General features: G+C 30.9%; 1 protein-coding gene across 1 annotated transcript in view; it reads left to right on the top strand.

The window, feature by feature from the left end:
• Positions 1-18,313, top strand: part of LOC145277671 (zinc finger TRAF-type-containing protein 1-like) — a 40,592-nt gene that overhangs the window by 19,523 nt on the left and 2,756 nt on the right. The window contains exons 2-3 of the mRNA XM_080129335.1: positions 11,221-11,459; positions 16,709-16,920. Coding sequence (XP_079985461.1) covers positions 11,221-11,459; positions 16,709-16,920 — 451 coding nt within the window. The remainder of the gene's footprint in view (positions 1-11,220; positions 11,460-16,708; positions 16,921-18,313) is intronic.

The raw sequence follows: 18,313 nt of genomic DNA, 5'->3' as shown, positions 1-18,313 counted from the left end.
ATATAAAAAGCTTTTTTTAGGTAACCATTAAATTATTTTAAATCTAAAAATCAATAAAAATGTTTATGCGTTTTTATTTTATTTTTTATTTATTCATTAGCACATTCTTCAGAGATGTTTTATAAAATGAAACTCTTTTAAAAAAAATTGAATAATATTTTAGTTATTTTATGAACATAACCAATAATTGATCGTAGTGACCTATGGAATCAATAGAAAAATTTCAAGTGTTTTTAAATTCTCTAATAACTTTGGCCCTTATTGAAACTGATTTGAATGTTCTGTTAACACAAATAAACATTGACTTGTCTATATGACAAGACAAATATGTACCTATATAAACTTTGAGTTTTATTTAAAATATTACTTGATGAAAGTATTAGAATACAGTACTAAGGTTTAATTGACCCCTATCCCCTGCATTTTTTGGATATAAGAACCTCTTTAATGTTGTCCAACACTTTGATTCTAGACCGTAACAAATATCTGTGGCTGGCATTTTGTCTGAAGTCTAGTTTTGTTTACACGTACATTGTTACTCAGATAGTGACGTTTGTTTCTCTTTTTGTTGCAGTTGCTTTCTTAATAACGGTGATGGTGAATGTTACTACAATGACAGCTCAAAATCATTTGAATTTTGTAATGCTTTCAGTTTTGTTTTTCTTAGTATATAGCAGACATAATACTCCCAACCTATATACCCCACAGGAGAATGGGATCTTGCACTTGTAAAATTTCACAAGGATTCATTAAAATCAAATTTGGATAGCAGGACTCGCTAAATTGGAAAGGTGTGCGTGTACTTTGTTTACTATAGCATATTAATACAAATTTATTTATAAATAGCCTGACATCTACAATAGTTTCTCAAAGATTAACAAAAAGATAGCTGCAAGCTGTAAAGGATAGAACAACTTCTGTAGGAAATATTATGTAGGAAAGCTCAATGAGATGCAGGGCAAAAATAAGTTAAACAACCAAAAACGGCTAAATTTCATAAATTTATTTCAACCCAATAGGGCCTTTTCAAATGAGAACCAGTTGAGGTTTATTATCTGACTGAATAATGATACAAAATGCAAAAAAGGAAGGGAGGGAAAATTTAGAGGAAAGATTATTGTATGATTTCTATATTAATAATGGTGATTTGGTATCGGTTTCCCTGAGGTTGAAACTATTACTTTTTTTTTTGTAATACTCCAGTTTCATATTTTTAGTAGTTTCGTTAAATATGATCTTATTTCTGCACAGATCAAGATGAAATTTTAAGATTTATTCATTCAGTTAAATATTTTTCCCCCACTTTACAAATGCATAGATGTTGTGCATGTGACTGATAAACTAAAAGATTTGTGTTGTCAACAATGAATTTGTGCCTTTTATCATTTCCACATTTTGTTTACTGAGTCTTTGTCTCTCTCTCATCTCCCCCGGATTATCCTACTTTTATCCGTTTGTGACCCACTTCATAAATACGTTGCTAATATATTGATCTATTCTTATGGTGTCCGTGGAGAATCTTGACTCGCCTCGTCTTTATGACTTTCATTCTTCCTATTTCAATTAGTTTAATTGATGGTAAAGTTGTCTAGACAACCTGACACTGATTCACCATTTCATTATCAGATAAGCAGCTCTATTTATTTTAAACACCAAACATTTTTAATTTCCACTGAGATTCTAAGTGTTCAGCTTCCATTTGTTTTTAGCAAAGCCTAGAGCTCATTTCTGTTTCATCACAAGTGATTTTATACTACAACTAGCAGGAACACCTGGTATTGCCGAGGATTGGATGAAGAACTCTGTACTTTTACAGGCACACTATAACCTATATCCCCCCCCCCTTTACATGATATTAAATGTTTTTGGCCGAGGTGAAAGGATAAACAGTGATTACATGTATAAATTCTTTCGATGGAGCCAGTCCAACCACTCCGGGTTGAATTTCGAAACGAATACAATTGAGTAATAGGTATGGTTTCAAAATGTTTGATACACATGCAGTTGAAACCTGCAAAATTAATTTTCCGTTGTTTCCAATGATGAGGATCGTCCTTGTCAGGTGGAATGTTGAGTTTTGTCTGTGATAGAAGTAATACGATGAAGATGCACATATGTTTGGACAATTAACTAAGCTATATTATTGGATATACAGCTGAACATTTTACCAACCACCAATCATTTTATTTATTTTATTTATTTTTTTTTTTCATGGTAGTCACCACTTATCAAGCCACTCGAGGATAAGGGTTATTGCGTGTACAGTAATCAATGGGATAATATCATAGTAATCGTTAGTAATGGAGATTCGATAAAGTGTCTTACTTAAGGGGGCGATTTATCAGGAATTTGTTTGTTGGACTTTAAGACATCCAGGTTGTAGTCAGGTGGGAAACAGGCAAACAAGAGTTTCACAGGCGTGCAGTTCTAAGAAAGAAGCTTTGTTCATGAAATCTACATTTTGATTTAGACACAAATGGGGAAAATTATTGACAGTGGTTTCAGCTAGACTGGTGTTTTTCGTGAAATATTGGCGAGGGGTGGGGGACCAGAGATTGGAGCTCATGGAAATAATGATAAAACAAAGACAGGCTCGCAACGTCTCTTTTGTGGGAGAGAGGTTGCAGGGAAGAGAAAAGGGCATCCTCCACTAAGCCACGAAGTCTATTTTGTACTCTGTCAAGACAGGATAGGCTGTTTTTTTAGCAGCTCCTGCCCAGATGTGGCAACAATACTCCATCCTTGGACGTACTTGGCTTTTATATAGAGAACTGCATCAGCAGTGAGATATCTTCTAGAGCGGTAGAAGGATCCTACCATTTTTCCAGCAACCTTTGCAACAGCCGATGTATGTGTTCCATTTCAGATCAGGAGTAAAGATCAATCCCAGAAGCTTGTCAAAACATGGAGCCTCCCCAAGACGAGAGCCATCCATTTCAATTGATGCTAGATGGGGATCAGAGCGTTAATGATGTAAAGATAGGAGCTTGGTTTTAGATGCATTTAAAGTAACCAGCCACCTCTTCCCCCACTGTACCACGCGCTCAAGATCAGAAGAAAGAATCAGAGAACTTTGTCATTTATGGCCTTTGTTGTATTGCTATAGTTGGTCGTGTCATCAGCATAGATGTCAACGAATGATTTAAGTATGTTTTAAGAGATCATTGATGTAGATTAGGAAGAGAGTTGGGCCTAGGATGGCCCCCTGAGGGACTCCAACATTAATACTACGGGCCTCTGATTTCTGCCCATTAACCACTACTCTTATGAGCCTATCAGAGAGAAGCGATTTAATAATGACTTATCACCTGAATTCTTAAATACAGGGCATACTGATGAGGTTTTCCAGGGTGTTGGGAAGCAATTCTCCTAAAGGCAACACAGTTTTGTAAGTATGGGGGCAAGTTTTGGTTGAAGCTTTTTCAACACTATAATTGGAATGCCGTCAGGGCCAGTTGCTTTACTGGAATCAAGGTTCTTGATTAGCTTGGTGATCTCACGCACAGATATTTGTATGTTGCATAGCGTGTTGTCTGTTATAGGAGGAAATATAGGTAGTTGATAGCCTTGGTCGCATAGGGTAGAATTAGCTGCAAAGTTCTTGGCAAATAGTTTGGCTTTGTCTGATTCTGATGAGATGACCTCGGGTCCATTGATGATGGTTGGGATAGAACACGCGTTTCTGTTCAGGATCCTGTTTGCTATTTGCCAAAACTGGTTGGAACCAAGCCGCTGCTCAGCTACTTTGGATTTGTTGCATTCGCATAATATAAGCAGGTAAAACTATTTGTTCATTAGTTTTGTCTGTATTTTTTGTTTGTTATGCTCATAGACTAATTTTCTTATCTATTCATGCTTCCAACAATTCTGCTGTTTTATCCTTTGCATTTATTATTCATGTTTGTCATTCCTGAAATGATCTGATCGCAAAGTTTTGATTCATCATGGGTAGAACTGTACTGAAATAGCACTAACCCTAGGCAGCTAGAACCAGCTTCCTCCTTAGGATGAAGTTTCATGGAAGTATAAAATTCATAAGCAGTCCCTAATCGCATGTATATCTCTGTCAAGGGAGATGGCAATGTTAGTTTTTTGGCAGTTCTTGCAGGGTAGTGTCGACGTCCTATGTACAGAATCTGGTATTCCCAAATAGCCACCCATCTGGTACTGACCAGATTCAACATTGACACACCAGTTCTTGTTACACCGAAGTTAAACAGTGTGATTTATGTCATATAAGCTAGTGTACTTTACTATTTAATTCATGACTGGAGGAAGGACAAACGAATTCATACTGTTCTCAATGGTATTTAGTGACAGTGAATGCAACAAGGCTCACTAAACTCTAACATAACATTTATTGAGTGCACCATGCCCATAAATTTCATGAAACTACCAAACCATATCAAACAACTGTTAGATACAAGAATTGCAAGCTATTCTTGAAGGTAAACCTGTTGTAGCTTTTCACTGATTGTGGTAGACAGAAATGTCTTAAGACTTTTTCTTCTTTTTTTTTTTTTTTTAAATTATTATTATTATACTAAGATGAAGCTATGTGTGTGTATAAGACAGGAGTGGCAATTTATTTCACTTCATGTTTTTATTCTGTGCCAGTCTTAAGTGCAGGTTATTGTATTATTGACTTTGCCATACTTCCATTAAGAACAATATTTTCGATTGATTGATTGACTATCATTCAATAATACTGAATAATATCAAGCATTGTTATTTAGATGATCAACAGATTGGCTGCTAGAAATCAACTTTTTTTTTTTTTTTTTCCAAACATCAGAATCAGTGCTACCTAACTGAACTTTTGTTCCCTTAAAATATTGTCAGAAATCATTATAACAGCTTTTAAGTTTCTTTTAAATATTACTATGCATGTCTGTTAATCTGGCTCGAACACCCACTCTGGAAAATTGCTATGACGTTAAACTTATATCTACTAGCAATATTTTTTTACACACAGCCCAGAGCACAATATTGCATTCTTTTTTATATTTTATAATCGATTTTTGATCGGGTATAAGTAAAATGATTTAAATAAATTTTCAGTAAATATATAGTTTTAACCCCTTCCAGGCATGCTAAAAGTTTCCCAGGTCAATAAGTCTTGTGTGCTCTTGCACCAAGCTCTGAACACCTTATTAATATTTCTGTTTGCGTCTTTTCTAAAATGTTCAAAATATAAAGTAAGCTGTATGTGCATTTTAGGGATGACGAGCATGAATGCTAACCCCACAATGTTGTACCTTCTTTTGAGTTGAAATATGCTTATCCAAGTATGCTAAGTCTTGTGGTTTCAGAATGTATATATCCTTATGGTGGTTTTATCTTGAAAATCCTAGGAGTTTGTGAACAGATAATTATATATAATAACCTTGTTTAATGTATTTTGGTTGTCTGAAGTCTATTTTCCAATTTATATCCTAACTATGTAATGGATTTGTGTTGATTCAGTCTTTGGTGCAGAAACAAGACTCTCGTATAAAACTACCTATATTCGCAGTTGGACATCTGCATAAGTGAAATTAATTTTTGTTTTACTATTGATAAAGATTATAAACGGTTTTTTCAACTATTGTAGATTTGAATTCTCAACACATTGCTATTTTCTTTAAGGGCGATTAGCAGCATCATAAGGTCTGTGGATTCAGATAAAGTTTTATGATCATTCCACAGTCCTGATCATAGTCTTATGCTACAATAAAACTAATCTAATTATATAGTGGTCATCAAATATTATCATAACGCTATGAATGGAAATTTGCTGGTATTGTTAGGTGATTTTATTTATTTACTTTTTTTTTTTTTTTTTTTTTTTATAAATATTAATGCAAAACAAAAATTATCAGCATGCTTAAGATCATACCAGCTTTAGGTGATTTGAAATGCTTAGCATTTGATAAAGCGGTTTTACTTCAAAATATATTATTGCACATAGTTCCACACTAGTTCACTGTATTTACTAAAAAAAAAAATATTTTTTTTTTTTTAAATTTGTCTTTTCAATATCAGCATCTTTTTACTTCTTGCCTTGTGATAGCCTTGTGTGGCCTCTCTATATACATACAATGCTTTAAGAAAACTACATCACCTTATTCATCAAATTAGGTTTCACTTTTTTATATATTTTTTTTACTGACCTATGCCTAAGATGACGGATATGATTCATACCTTTCCCAAGGATAGTAGAGAAAGTGACTTTTCTGTCTACTTTTAATTTCAAATTTACAATACCTGGTTAGCTCAATCCTTTATCTAGCCACTAACCCAGCTAAACGTTGCTTAATTTCAGTATTTCAATGAGATATAGCTATAATGTTAATACTATTAGTGAAAGCAGAATAATTTAATTTTTCAGTTGCGGTATTGCTGTTACCCCCCCCCCCCCTTTTTTTTTTTGTAGTATTTTATTTAAACTAAATAGAATTGAGATAAAAGATCCTCATATGCATTTTCTTTTGCAGTTAAAATTTCTAGTGGATAGATTCTTTTTTTTATATATTCCTCTTTTCTTTCGTTTTTTTTTTTTATGAGCGAGCTTGATGTATTCCTTAAAAGTTAGAATTGTATGGTAGAGGGATAATGCTGCAACAGTTCTTATCCTTTGTAATCCCCTAATTTAGGTTCTATTGTTAAGAGGACAATGCGATTGCTTTGACTGACTTCTTAACAAGTGTATTATTAAAGCGCATCTATTCTAATGCATTTAACAGTTAAGAATGCTATTTGTCACGTAAGTGTGACAGACAAAAATGCTATTTGTCACGTAAGCGTGACAGACAAAAATGCTATGGCAGATGTTTAGCTACATCTAAAATATTTTCCATTCATTTAATCTTGTTGTTTAAAAATGAAGATACATTTTTATTTATTTTTTTTTTTTTTTCAAATTTAAGTGACAGGGATGAAGCCTTTCCTAACTCATCTAAAATCTACTTCAATAATTTTTTTTTTTTTTTTTCCATTTCATAATCTGAATGAGAAAAGCATAGAATTAAAAACGCAAGATAGTGTGTAATTCCTTCTTTTGTTTTTATCCTTTTGTGTACATCAACTGATCTTTGTAAAAGTGGGTGGGAGTCGGTCACATGAGGATTGTTTTTTGATTGGTTGATATCTGGGTGAAAAGCTCCCCCTACTAATACTCATAGGTGTATAGACATTAAAAAAAAAAAAAAAACCTTCAGATTTGTTCACAGCCTAAAAGGTCAGATGTCAAGTGTAACTTGACTACTAGTATTCTTTTGTCTAGTCATGCCATAAAAATCTATGGCATCTGAAATTTCTATTCAAGTCCTCATTATGATTTTTTTTTTTTTTTTTTTTAAAGATTAGTGTTAAAGGGTTTTCTAGAGGATGTTTTTTTTTTTTGTTTTTTTTTTTCAAGCTGGTAAAAGAGCAATTTTTTGCTATCATTATTTACTCACTGGAAGTTTCCATTGGAGTTGTCAGTGATTGCTTACTGGTGACAAGTGGTGTTCCCTGAAATCTGATTGACAAGTTTCTAGATTTTCAGTACTCTCCTCTACCTTCATTTGCATTGAAAATCTTTTTGTGTACTTGTAACAGCTGGTGGGCTGCATTTGAATGACCGTAAGTCATTCCAGTACTCTATGCATCATTCCAGTGGAGATCTAAATGATCTCCTCCTTGATCTTTCCATCTTCTTTATCCTTTCTCAATCATTTTATGTATTGCCAACCATTTTTAAAAATTATTATTAGTAGTATTGATAACTTGCATAGTAGTTTTTTAGTAGCAGTATTAAAGTAAGTCTTTTTTAGTCTAAAAAGAAAGACAATGGATACCTCCTGTAAGAGTGCCTGTGTGAGTCTATAAGAGTTGTACAATCTCCAACATCCCTCTTCTAAATCAGAATTTCATAAGTTAACTGGCAAGATGGTCTGGAAGCAACATAGATAAACAGGAAGACTAATGTCGTTTTGGAGTTTTTATTCTAGACTAGTTGATAGTCTTATCTACTCTATTTAATTCATAGTTGAAGGGAGAATATACGGATCAATTCTTTCAAAATCAGTGAAAATGATGCAGTAGCTGTAATAGATATCTACATGGTAGAACGGTAAAGTTGTCGCCCTAAAGAAAACAACACTACAATTTTAAAACTTTTATTGAAAAAATCAATTCCGGTAACTTGATTATGTAGCAGAGCTGACATCAATTCAATGTAACCGCCTTCAGCCTCAATCACCACCTCACTACGGGTGGGAGGTCATGTTGGTGATATTCTCTACATATGACATAACGAAGTAGTCCAGCGGGTTCTGGCTGGGGAGGAGGGAGACCAGTGAGGGAAGGATACAAAGTCGTAGCACTCCTTCTGAAGCCAAGCTTGGGCTTGTGGGCCGGCGCTGAGTCCTGCTGCCACACCCAGGGTCTGTCAGCGGCCACTTGATTGCACCAGGGGATCACCACACTCTTCAGCACATCCAGGTACATTTTGGTATTGACTTTCAAGCTGACTTCAAAGATGTGAGTTGGTATGATGCGGCGCCCTCACTTGAAACCATACCAAAGACCATAACAGTGAGTTGTCCGATCCATTGAGCTGTGTTCTCAACTGTTGAACCATCTGGATTTGCATTTTGCGGGTGCTGGCAATGGTCCTGTTGTCATAACTTGGACCGGTAAAGAGCATGATTTGTACAGCAGCACATCTCCAATCTTGCTCATTGACCATTGTGTCACTTTCAAGGCTCTTATCGCTCTTGGGATTTGTACATAACTGGCCAACTAGTAGATAGTCTGCAACAAAAATAGAAAACCGGTTTTCATCAAATGGAAATGGAATCGTATCATCCTTTGTAGTGATAATTTTATCGTTCCACCCTGTAATTCAGCATGCTACCATACATGCAGACTGTTTGTAATCACTAGACCACTTACATATTCTAACATATATATTATTTGAAATAAACAGTAAACATGTTTTTCTTGTAACAATACTAGGTTGCAAATTAATGTTTGCATTATTGCAATTTATTTGAACACAAATTACTGGTTCTTCCATTTTAATTATTTACTGACTTAAACTTTATAATTTGATAAACTTTATAATTTGATAAACTTTATAATTTGATAAACTTTATAATTTGATAAACTTTATAATTTGATAAACTTTATAATTTGATAAACTTTATAATTTGATAAACTTTATAATTTGATAAACTTTATAATTTGATAAACTTTATAATTTGATAAACTTTATAATTTGATAAACTTTATAATTTGATAAACTTTATAATTTGATAAACTTTATAATTTGATAAACTTTATAATTTGATAAACTTTATAATTTGATAAACTTTATAATTTGATAAACTTTATAATTTGATAAACTTTATAATTTAATAAGTACTTTTTAAAAGTATTGTGCCATTGCTGTTCATTAAGTTTTATTAATCAGATTATATATAAGTTGATCATCCTCCCACACACATTTTCATCGGTTATTATCGGTCTGTAAACACAAACAATATATAGAATTCTGTTATTGTTAGGCTTTCTGCAAAGAATCAATGCATGTTTTCGGAAAATATACATCAGTTTTGTTCACTTTCAGTAATTTCTCCACTTCTCCACCTTGCCTGACACTCCTAAAATAGTTATACAAATAGTCAGAGTAATTTTTATTCGCATGTTGCAATCTACCAGCTAAGACCAGGAAATATTCTTCATAGAATAAATAGATCATGATTATTTCTATTTTTTTATAATTATTATAACTAAATAAGATCGCTCCCTACAACCTACATTTTTTACTTTTATAGCATTTTGATTGGCTACAATCCTATCCTAGAATAATTGAATTGGATTGATAAACATGTAAGAAACCACCATTGAAATTTAAATATGGTAGCTCATATTAATTCAGTAATAGCAATGATTACAACTAACTATGCTGTTTATGGTCTAAAAACGTTTCCTTTTTTACTTCCCATCTTTAATTTGCTTTCCTTTTTTAGTCTCATCTTTTTCCTTAGATGAGTGAAGCCTTATTTTATGATTTTTTTATTTTAAAATTTGAAATAAACGATCTTCCACAATATTCTTTCTTGCATTCTTACCAAAGTTTCAATTGATGGTTGGTTGCTGAAGCTGCTGCTACTATTTTTAATATACCTAGGAAATGCTGTCACTACAATTCGACCAGCGAGCAGGTCTGCTGCTGATAATACAAAAATATGATGTTGCCATTTTTTTTTTTTATTAAATTTAACATGTGATGCCCCAGTCTTATTTCTTTTGATAAAACTACAAAATAATGAAATGTTATTGGCAGAACTTATGATTTTCATATTACATAACTTTTTCAATTGACATAGATTTTATTTATAAGTAGATGTACATTTTCATTAAAATATTTGCTAATGCATAAATGTAATACTAATGAACATAAAAGTAATTATTTTTTCATTTGTGTAAATGAAATAATTATCTTTTGTTGATGCTATTCCATGAAGGATCACTTTGATCTTTCCATCTTCTTTATCCTTTCTTAATCATTTTATGTGCTACCAACCATTTTTTAATTATTATTAGTATTAGTAGTAGTATTAATAACTTGCATAGTAGTTTTTTAGTAGCAGTATTTAAAGTCTTTCTAAAAATTCTGTTATCTTTAATAACTGCTTAAATTTATTTGCATAAAATATGAAATCTAAAAAAGAAATACTTAAGAAAATGAGTTGCAATTAAACATGAATAAAATTGTTTACACTGTGAACCGAATAAGAAACAGTAGTTAACCCACACTTCACATTTGCAATTACAGCAATTTGCATAATTACAGTTGAAATAGATTTTATAAGTTAAAATTTTGTACCTACTATTATATTCAAATAATTTAAAGATATTACTTGCTTAATATTTATTTAGAAAAATATAATTTATCTGAAAGCTGGCAAAGAGATTTAAATAAAAATTGTTTTTTATTAATGACATAAGCAGCCAATCCTGTGAAGTTGATTATCAAAGGAATGGCGTCAGTTTAACAATGTTCTGAGCTGGAATAACTTTTTTCTTTTTTTTTTTTTTACCATAAAAGAACATGGTTCAAGAAAAATAAATCTATTTCAATTGAAATATGGATATGGTGCGATATATGAGAGAGAAAAACTTTTCTTTTTTTTTTTAAATTCCTAAAGTAGTTTCAGTAATACTGATAAAATTATCTTCTGTTTTCAGTGTTGTAATGGTCATCTTATGTGTGCTGGTTGTTTTAACCATCTCCTGGCTGATGCAAGGCTCAAAGATGAGACTGCCACCTGCCCAAACTGTCGATGTGAAATTAGTAAAGCGACTTGTTCTCGTAATCTGGCTGTTGAGAAGGCAGCATCAGAGTTGCCAACGGATTGTCAGTACTGCCAGCAACAGCTACCACGTCACCTGATTGGTCAGCATGAAGGTCATCATTGTTCGGAGAGGTAAGGTGCAGAGCCACGGTAAGCATTGATTATAACATAGTAGCTATCTGCAGCGTGTGTCTTGCTAACGCTACAATTTTTTCTTTTTAGTCTAAAATGCTACGTTTGGGTTTTAAATAAGGTTGCTACTTGTGTACTATGTGTCTGTCACGAGTCCGTTACCAGATGGGAGATGAAGGCAGATGCATGCGTTCTTGCGCTGATATTTTAGTAATTTGTATACATGCACTTGCGCATCTCCCATTGGTGACTGAGGACTGACCCTGTACTGTTATGAATGTTAACGAGAAACAAAATTTTTATTTTTCTGTTGTCACCCAGGACTGGAGTCAGCTAACCATGGCCTACTCTCCCATTTTCCCGAAGATGTGCAACGTTGCCTATTGGGAGATTGAGCACTACTGTGATGTCGGGTTAGGAAAAGAGGCGGCAAGTATTGTAATTGCTCCTTCTAGAAGCCATCATGCAACTTCATCACCAACTGCAGACCAGGTTAACTCGTCTCTCACAAACATACACATACACATACACACACACACACACACACACAGCAATATTATTAAAATTTTTTTTTTTTAAGAGACAAAGCCAATTGAATAACTTCTCTTTTAATTGATAAGCAACTTAGAAGGCAAGAGAAATATTACTAGATCGGATTTCCGAAGCAACTGTTGAAAAATAACTTGTCCCTCTGTCGGTCAGAAGAGCTAACTGTTGATCTGCAAATGTCATGATGAAAATAAACCCTAATATCCATCGAGCAGAGGATGCGAAGAGACCATGACCAAAGTGCAGGTGCTTAGTGGCTTTGGCTGTCAAGCAAGCTGAGCTTTTGGTCCAGCAAATGAAGCGGCAGGAGAAACTTGTGGGTTCGACATCCACAAAGCCAGGCGTATCTCAGGTATATGTGAACAATTGATCCTCATCTATTCACAAACATGCTAACATCCATCTTACTATACTAAATGCAATGCAGCTTGTCCTGAGACTTACTGCAGAAGTCCAAATAAATTCAAGATCAGATTGAGTTATAATTTATTTCACAGAATAGCTAATTCTAAAGAAATTGAGATTGAATTTTATTAAATATCTTTAAGATGAATAACTTTTTTTTTTTTTTTTTTTTTTTTTTTTTAAGTCTACCTGATAAAATAGATTTTTAAATTATAGTTTCATCTGTGTAAAAAAAAAAAAAAAAAAAAAAAAAAAAAAAATTCCAATTTATTTTGTTAAATGATTGCTCTAAGCCAATTTCTGAATTTCAAATTATTTTGAGTTATTTCTTTAAAAACATGAATAATATAATATAAATAATAATATAAATATATCACTTTGTATGAATATGTAAGGAGCTTAATACTATTTTAGTGTTGCAAGATGAAGACAGTTTGGGTGAAAATAATTTTTTCTCAGATTTTTCTAGATTCAGATGTGACCAAGAATGCAATGAGGTTTGTAGATGTGGAAATTTAGTTACAATGAAAAATATTTCTTTAGATTTGAGAAATCAGTATTTGAAAGAACAATGCATTTTTTCATCTATATTTTAATGTTTCTGTTTAACTTTGAAAATACTTAGTAAGTGTATAAAATTGAAAACCAAAAATTCTGAAGTATGTTTGCAAAATGATAATTTTAATCGTAATTGAAAGTGTAACTAAATACTCTTTTCAATCATTTCTATGCTTAATTGTGCATGTATACATAAGAATCCATTTTTTTGTTTATGTATTTTTCAAATGGCTTGCATTTCTTTTTATTTGCAATTTAAATACTTTATAAAATGTTTACATTATTTTATGTAATTTAACTCGTCTCTGTTATCTAGCTTTCAATATGTAATGCTCCTACCATTTTATTTGGATGATTCAGCTAAATAATAACTACTTGAATAACATTACCACTACGTTAGAAATATTAGTGTTCAATATCTTAAATATTTTGTGCATTCAAAATCTATTAATCCTAACTAAATCAAGCAAATCATTTGGGAAAGTGTTACTTCTAATGAGAAACTAGTTATCTACTTGTATTATGCAAAAGAGGAATGTTTCTAAGGTTCAGTCCTTAATTACTATTGTTACATCTGTCAACAAGTCTTGATTATTCACTTGCCTATGTTTCATCATGATCAACTTTGTATGCTATGTATTTAGAAGTCATATACTTAGGAGCAAATGCACCAATGGAAACAAAAGATCTAGGATTTTATTTTCAAAGTAGTTTTTGAAGGTGCACATTTGCAAATCCTATTTTGTCTTAATAATCTTAAAAATAATTTTTTTTTTTTTTTTTTCTGCAGTCAGTATGACTACAGAAATGTTGAGTATTTTAATGAATAGCGTCAAAATAAGAGACTGTCTTCATCTTTTCATCTTGGGTAAAATTAGTGATTATTTTAGAATTACAAAACTTCATTCAATTGATTAAATATTCTCTTACAGTAAAAATACTTATGACATTGAAATATTCTCTTTTAGAAAAATCTTTTTCGTTATTGATATCAAACACAATGATTCTATTTCAATGGTACTAAAACAAAATTATTTTATTACATTTAATCGTTAAGTTTTTCAAAACTGTTTTATAAAGACTCAATATAGGAAAGTTAAAAATTGAGATTGTGGTAATATCAGGCTGCTGCATTCCACTGAAATCATTTTTTGATTCATCTTTTCATTATTCGGCTCCATTTTATCAACATGACATTTTTTTCTCCTCATTCTTTCTCCATACTAACAATCATTCGTTTTTATCATACCTGTATCATTTTTAATCCATTTACTTTGTATGAATGGCATGCATGATTGTGTTTTGACATTGCTCAACAATTTATTTAGTATACATTTTTTTTTTATTTATAAAACATTTTGGTCAATAGTATTATGACTAAACCATCTCTGATTGGATCGGCAATGAAGATAGCTCTAAATAAAATACAAATTCATAATTAATGTATATAAGATAGTAAAAATATTGTATTTAACTTTTATAGTAACAAAATGATTTTGCTTTGGAGTTCTTTCTTAATAGCATATATTTAAACATGGTTATTTTATTAGTGTTTAAAGAATATCTTGGTTTTTATTTATTACAGATAGCAAACGTCATTTGCTGATTTGTGCAGATATTAATAAAATATACATAAGTTGATTAGATTTTGACATTTTTTTTATACCCCCCAGTTTTTTTTTTTTTTTTTTTTAATTAAATCTTTTTAATTTTAATGGAAGTATGATTAAGATTCCACAACAGATACTCATTTCTGCCGATAAATTTTCTGTTCAATTTATTACATCTACGCTTGAAAAGACTATCTAGCAGGAAAAAAAAAAAAAAAAAATTCTGAGCATTAAAAAATATTAAAAGATGCTATACTTTCTCATGATGCCTTGTTCTTTTTTTTTCAACCATTAAATTATGTTTCATTATCGTAGTTCATTTTTTTATTTTCAATTGAATCATCACAAAAATGTCTTCAAAGTTTTTTGTTGTTTTTTTTTTTTTTTTTTTTTTTTTTTTTTTTTTTTTTTTTCACAACAGGAAAATTAAAAATTATTACAATGGATTTTTAAAAAAATTTTCTTTCTTTTTTTTTTTTTTTATGTAGATTTTCTTTTTGTAACCATAATTACACTTTAAAAAAAAATGTAATTTATTATATACATTTTTTTTTATACTTTATTACAATAAAATTTTTACTCATGTGAACTGTATTTAGTATTCTAAGAAAAACCTTAAGTATGAAATAAAATTAAGCGCATATTTTTTTACTCAAATGTTTTAATAAAAAGTACTAAGTCATTTTTTTTTTCATTTTTTTCCATGTAAACTGCTTATGTATTCAATAAATGGCTTCCTAAATTTGGAAGTGCACACCTCATTATTTTTTTATATTTGTTTTGTTTTCAATTTTTTAATTTTTTTTTTTTTTTTTTTTTATTGTATGGTTTAACAAAAAAAAATTATTCAAGGTTTTTCTTTTTAATAAAAACAAATTTTTGAAGAAAAAACTTTGAATAATTTATTCAACATTTGCTGAATTCTTTGAGAAGTGTTCAAACTGTTTTGATGGTCTTATGTAGCAGATCCAAGAAATTTTATTTTTTTGACAGATGTACACTGCAGATTATTTTCCTCTTAAATCTGCTATGTGTGTATAGTCAATGTTTGCAAGAAAACCAACCCTCGTGTTTAGCTGTTTTTTAATACCAAATTATGTAATCTTTTATATAAAATCCTCTATGTATTCAACCGGGTAATAAAGAAAATTTGTTTTGATGGGAAGGGTATTGAATATTGGTCAACATTTTGGAGGTGGAAAGAATTTACAGTTAAATCGAATTTATTTGACTTGGTTAAGTACCTTTTTTTTTTTTTTTTTTTTTTTTTTTTAAAACAGATTAGTTATTTTTAGTTTAATTATTGATTTTTAGTACATGACTAATATTTTCTGTTCTTTCCTCTCTTCAGTTTAGCCAAAATATTCTTCCTTGAACTTGTTTCCCTACAAGTTATCTGCCGTGGACATTATTTGGAGATTGTTAAATAAAAGAAAATCTGTTTTAATATTCGTTATTAAATTTGAAAGATTCAGTTTCCTTTTAAAGTGAAGTATTCTAATTTTGTATAATTCTAAAAAAAAAAAAATAATTCTCATAAAAGAGTAACAAGTTAATTTTTTTGTTTTCTTAATCAGGTGAGTATTTTACTTTTTAGAAGTAAAAACAAATTTCATAAAAATTTCTTTACATTAAAGCTCCAAAATGTGAATCTCGTGATTCATTTTATTTTTTTTAATTTCAATTTAAGAATGAATAAGTTAACTTCTGTTTAGAATTCTTTTCATCAAACAGTCGAGATGGAATAAATTTTAATTGATCATTTTTTTTTTCTTTTATTTGGAACTTTAAGTATTTGTCAAAACTATATCAAAGAATGTCTGTGTGCATGAAAAGTGAATAATTCCGGTTGTTTTGAGAGAAAAAAAAGTCTCTTGTGAATCGGTTATTTCCAGGTTACTCATCATTTTATTTGGTCAACATTTCTGAGTAAGTATATCCATGTTTGAACTGCTGTTGTTTATTAAGTGTTGTTATGGCTTTTGTTTGTGTTCTGCTTTTATCCAGATATTTTTCTTGATTTCTTCCTCAGTTAAATAAAATCTTTCCTACAAAATAAAATTAAAAAAAAATATATGAATAAATCTAAAATCTCTTCTCTAAATTCTCCTCTTCTATATTCTACAGGCCAAGTTCATGTAAATACACCCGTATTGGGTGTCCCTGGCGTGGTCCATTCCATGAGGTGAAAGGGCATGAAGAAATGTGTGTTCACCCACAAAAGAGCGGCAATGAAATCATGGATGCCTTGCAAGCAATAGACAAGCGCAGCACAGACCAGCTGAAGTTGTATGAAGATATATTTGCACTTCTCTCTTATGAGAAGATAACCTTCAATGGTAATGCTATTTATTTGGTTAAACCTAACGTAATATATATATATATATAATGGTATACTTGTTTGCAACTCTCTATTTGAAATCATGAACCTGTCCAGATACAAAGAAATATTCAAAGTAGTTTTAATATTTGTCTGATATAACTCCGTTTTCATTTAGGCTTTATTTTCAAACTGAATTTTTGGATTCAAGACATAAAATTTGTTAAATAGAAGGAGCTAAATATATGAGAAATAATGTCTTTAATCTCTTTTCCATAAAATCTAACTACATCATAGCAGGTGAAGATGTTAGAAAGATGAATGGAAAAAAAAAAAGTCAAGACTAATAATAATTTTAGTCAGGTTGAGTTGGATTTCTCCCTGGCTTACACTATATACCAAACCATGGTCTTTAGCAAAGTTATATGTAATAGTCAATCGATCAAAATTGAAGGTCAATCCTCAGCTGCCCATTGATATGTCCTTGCATTTCAGTATAAATGCTTTCTCTTTGGATAATAAGCCACATTATAATACAGTGTAATTTACATAGGTCAGCTAGTTTCTAATAATTTGTTTTCAAAAATAGTCACACATTTACAGAAATCAAATCTGTTTGTTTTAGGCCTTTACAAGAAAATCTTATTTTTCTAATATAGAACAGTATGACATGCCCTTTTTCCAGACACAGCAAACCAATTATAAGTGAACCTATCTGAGATGGTTTATAAAATTAAATTGAATATGTGCTGCTGGTCTAGCTGGTCTTCCAATCAATTATACCATAAACACCAATTATTAATTCTTGGTCTATTCCTATGATAATTACCCTTATTTTCCAATAGAAATGTTAAAGTGTTCCAATGCAAAACTCAAATATAATTTGTTTTGAGATCTTAAACCATAAAATGATGAATATATTAAATTGAAACTTTGATTTAAAAGCTTATTTTAATTGTAAGCAAAAATAAATCTAAAACATCATTTTGGGAAGTGGTCGAGTCATGAAATGAAACATTTTTTTTTTCCTTCTTTGTAATGCTAGCTTTGTAATTTTGAAAATGGAGTTGATCATGTCTTGCATCTGAACTTTTCATATGCAGTTTGCATAATGGATAATTGATTGAACGTAAATGCATGATTAATTAAAAGCTGCTGATCTAAAAAATTTTAATTGTAAAACTTAATAGAATTCTCATTTTAAAGTAAAATTTAAACTGTTTTAGTAATTTGGTTTTTGTTTTAGCAGAATTGTTATTAATGACCGCTTTTTTTTTTTCTTAATGAAGATTTTCAGATTGGTTTTGATGTGGAACCCGCTTGGTTGCTGGTGGTACGAGTGTTTTCTGTGAGTGTCTGGTGGACCTACCTAATGTCTGTGACACGCACAGTTTCACTTGAGAAAAACGAGA

The sequence above is a fragment of the Euprymna scolopes genome, chromosome 6 (assembly GCF_053919585.1).
Source record: "Euprymna scolopes isolate OS-2025 chromosome 6, ASM5391958v1, whole genome shotgun sequence".
Taxonomy (NCBI): Eukaryota; Metazoa; Mollusca; class Cephalopoda; order Sepiida; family Sepiolidae; genus Euprymna; species Euprymna scolopes.
This window is presented reverse-complemented; position numbering and strand designations above follow the sequence as displayed.